At 41.1% G+C, this 2,278-nt stretch overlaps 1 protein-coding gene across 1 annotated transcript; it reads left to right on the top strand.

Annotated features, from left to right (window-relative positions):
* Positions 1-430: 430 nt before the first annotated feature.
* On the top strand, positions 431-583 carry LOC308515191 (large ribosomal subunit protein eL39-like; the record flags this gene model as incomplete). Its single annotated transcript, XM_081085758.1, has 1 exon — positions 431-583. The coding sequence occupies one exon, from the start codon at positions 431-433 to the stop codon at positions 581-583; it is 153 nt and encodes a 50-aa protein (XP_080941884.1).
* Between the last annotated feature and the right edge of the window lie 1,695 nt (positions 584-2,278).

Here is a 2,278-nt window from a genome sequence, read left to right as displayed (position 1 = left end):
GCTCAGGAGCCATTTTGGGCTATGAGGTAGAAGCTCTATGTTGATAAGGAGCCTGGGTTCCTGATGACTGTGGACATCAATATAATACTAGACTGCTTACCATTATTCTTCATTTATGCTAGAGAAATATAAACTTGTATTTGTAACAAACCATAGTTACTTGAGGTTTTCTGAAATAAAGATGAGCACATTCATAACTACTATGCCATGGAAAATACACACATGCACGCACACATGAAGGAACAGCACCGAAATGAAGGACATAGAGTCTCCAGTTGTATTGCTTTGCTTCAAATTCCAGTTCTACTACTTGCTGGCTATGTGCCCTTGGACAAGTTTCTTAACCCCTTTGAACCTCAGTTTCCAAACTTATAATAATATTAATAACTGGCTCCGCCATCGAGATGAGTGTGTTTGCTTCTCCTTCGCCATGTCTTTCCACAAGACTTTGAGGATCAAGAGGTTCCTGGCCAAGAAACAAAAGCAGAATCGGCTCATCCCCCAATGGGTTCGAATGAAAACTGGTAATGAAATCAGGTACAACTCAAAGAGGAGACATTGGAGAACCAAACTGGGTCTATGAGGATTCACACATGAGAGATGGCTCACATATTTATGCTGTATCCAGGTTGCCTGCACCTTTAAATGATTGAAAAGATCAACTGTCTGGACAGTTGGGGAACTTTAATTGGAAAATTATTGGAGTCATGATCTTGCTCTGTTGGTTGTTTTCTGCAGTAGCAGGATTGTTCAGTAATAAGTGAGCAAGACCTTTAAAAAGACAAATAGTAACAACTGGGCAACTTTCACTTGTTTTTGGAGAGGATTAAAGGAGAGAATACACCTAAGAACGTGGAACAGTGCTTCCTCCACATGCTTATTTGCTTGTCCTTTGCCTCTCCATACACTGAGGCAGCTATCAAGTTGTACTAACTGTCTTCTCCCTTATTTACCTGCTCATTTGATGACTTCCATTAATGCCCGAAAGAGAAATGAAATCAGCATCAGAACAGTCAAAATGTAGTTTATGCACCCCTACTCAAGACTTTTCTTAATTCTCTTTGAAGAATGAGATTGCGGAGTGAGTTGCATATAAAAAGTGGGACGTTGGGATTTGCTGTGTATTCTGAATCCCTTCATTGTTCTGGTTATTAATTTTTAGATTGTGTACAAATGTAGAGTTCATCGTAAACAGTAATTGGTACCCGGAGAAAGAGCACAATTCTCTGTGAGGGGTTGTCTCCCTGAGTTTCTTAAGAAACCTAAGTTTGAACACCATCTATTCTTTCATTTATTTATTCATGGGAATACAGGGTCAAATGCCAAGGAGAGATCCACACCCTCTCGATGCTCCCAGCTCCATAGAGAAGGCAGACCTCTTCCTGTGGCTCTTCCATGCCTCTTCTTACTAGTATGTCTGGCTCTACAGGCCGTGGGTGTCAGAGGTGAGTAAGAGTTTTCCAGGAAGAAAAGGCGGGGCAGCACTTCTGGGAATTTAACCCCCAGAGGCGTCTGCACATGTATGCAAAGATATACATATAGTTATTCATGGCAGCATTACTGTGGTAGCAGAGGTTTAGAACCCACGTGTCTACCCATAGAGGGCTGGGTAATTCAGGGACATGCGGTGGTGGAGTGCTATACAGCTGGAGAGAGAAAAGGGATGAAGTCTGCTCACTGATAGGCTAGGCTTTCCAGAAAGTATTGTTAAACAAACAAACAAACAAACAAACAAAGCAAGGAGAAGGGAGCATATATAGTTGCCTGTGTCGTGTGTAAGAAAAGGGGTCAGGGAGATAGTGTATATATCCGTATTCACTTGTATTTGCAGGAAAGATAAACAGAAACTATAAAAATGATCACCTTCAGTAGGGTGTGGGGTGGGGAGTGGGAAGGGAGAAGATTGATCAGGGTGGGAGCAGGCCTTCCCAATCATTATCATTTTGATTTAAAATCCATGTAAATATATTATCTATTCCACTAAATGAAATGTAATAATAGTAATAATAAAAAAGAACATTTTTCAGCAGGAAGAACAGCATGTACAGGGTTTAGAGGCATTAAATAGGTAACAGTAACATCCGAGAACAAAGTCCTCCCAAACTTTAATCTAGGGTCCCTCTGGCCAGGCTTCCAGAACTGTTTGTGTGTCTCTGTTTCTGATTTCTGAACACCTACTGGAATATAAATTTCTTAAGAGTATGGGATTCTGTCAGTCTTGCTCACCACCATATACAACTACCATGGGTTGCCTGATGCTATGACTATCTGAGATCTC

Source organism: Myotis nattereri (genome assembly GCF_964212035.1).
Source record: "Myotis nattereri genome assembly, chromosome: 3".
NCBI classification, from domain to species: Eukaryota; Metazoa; Chordata; class Mammalia; order Chiroptera; family Vespertilionidae; genus Myotis; species Myotis nattereri.
This window is presented reverse-complemented; position numbering and strand designations above follow the sequence as displayed.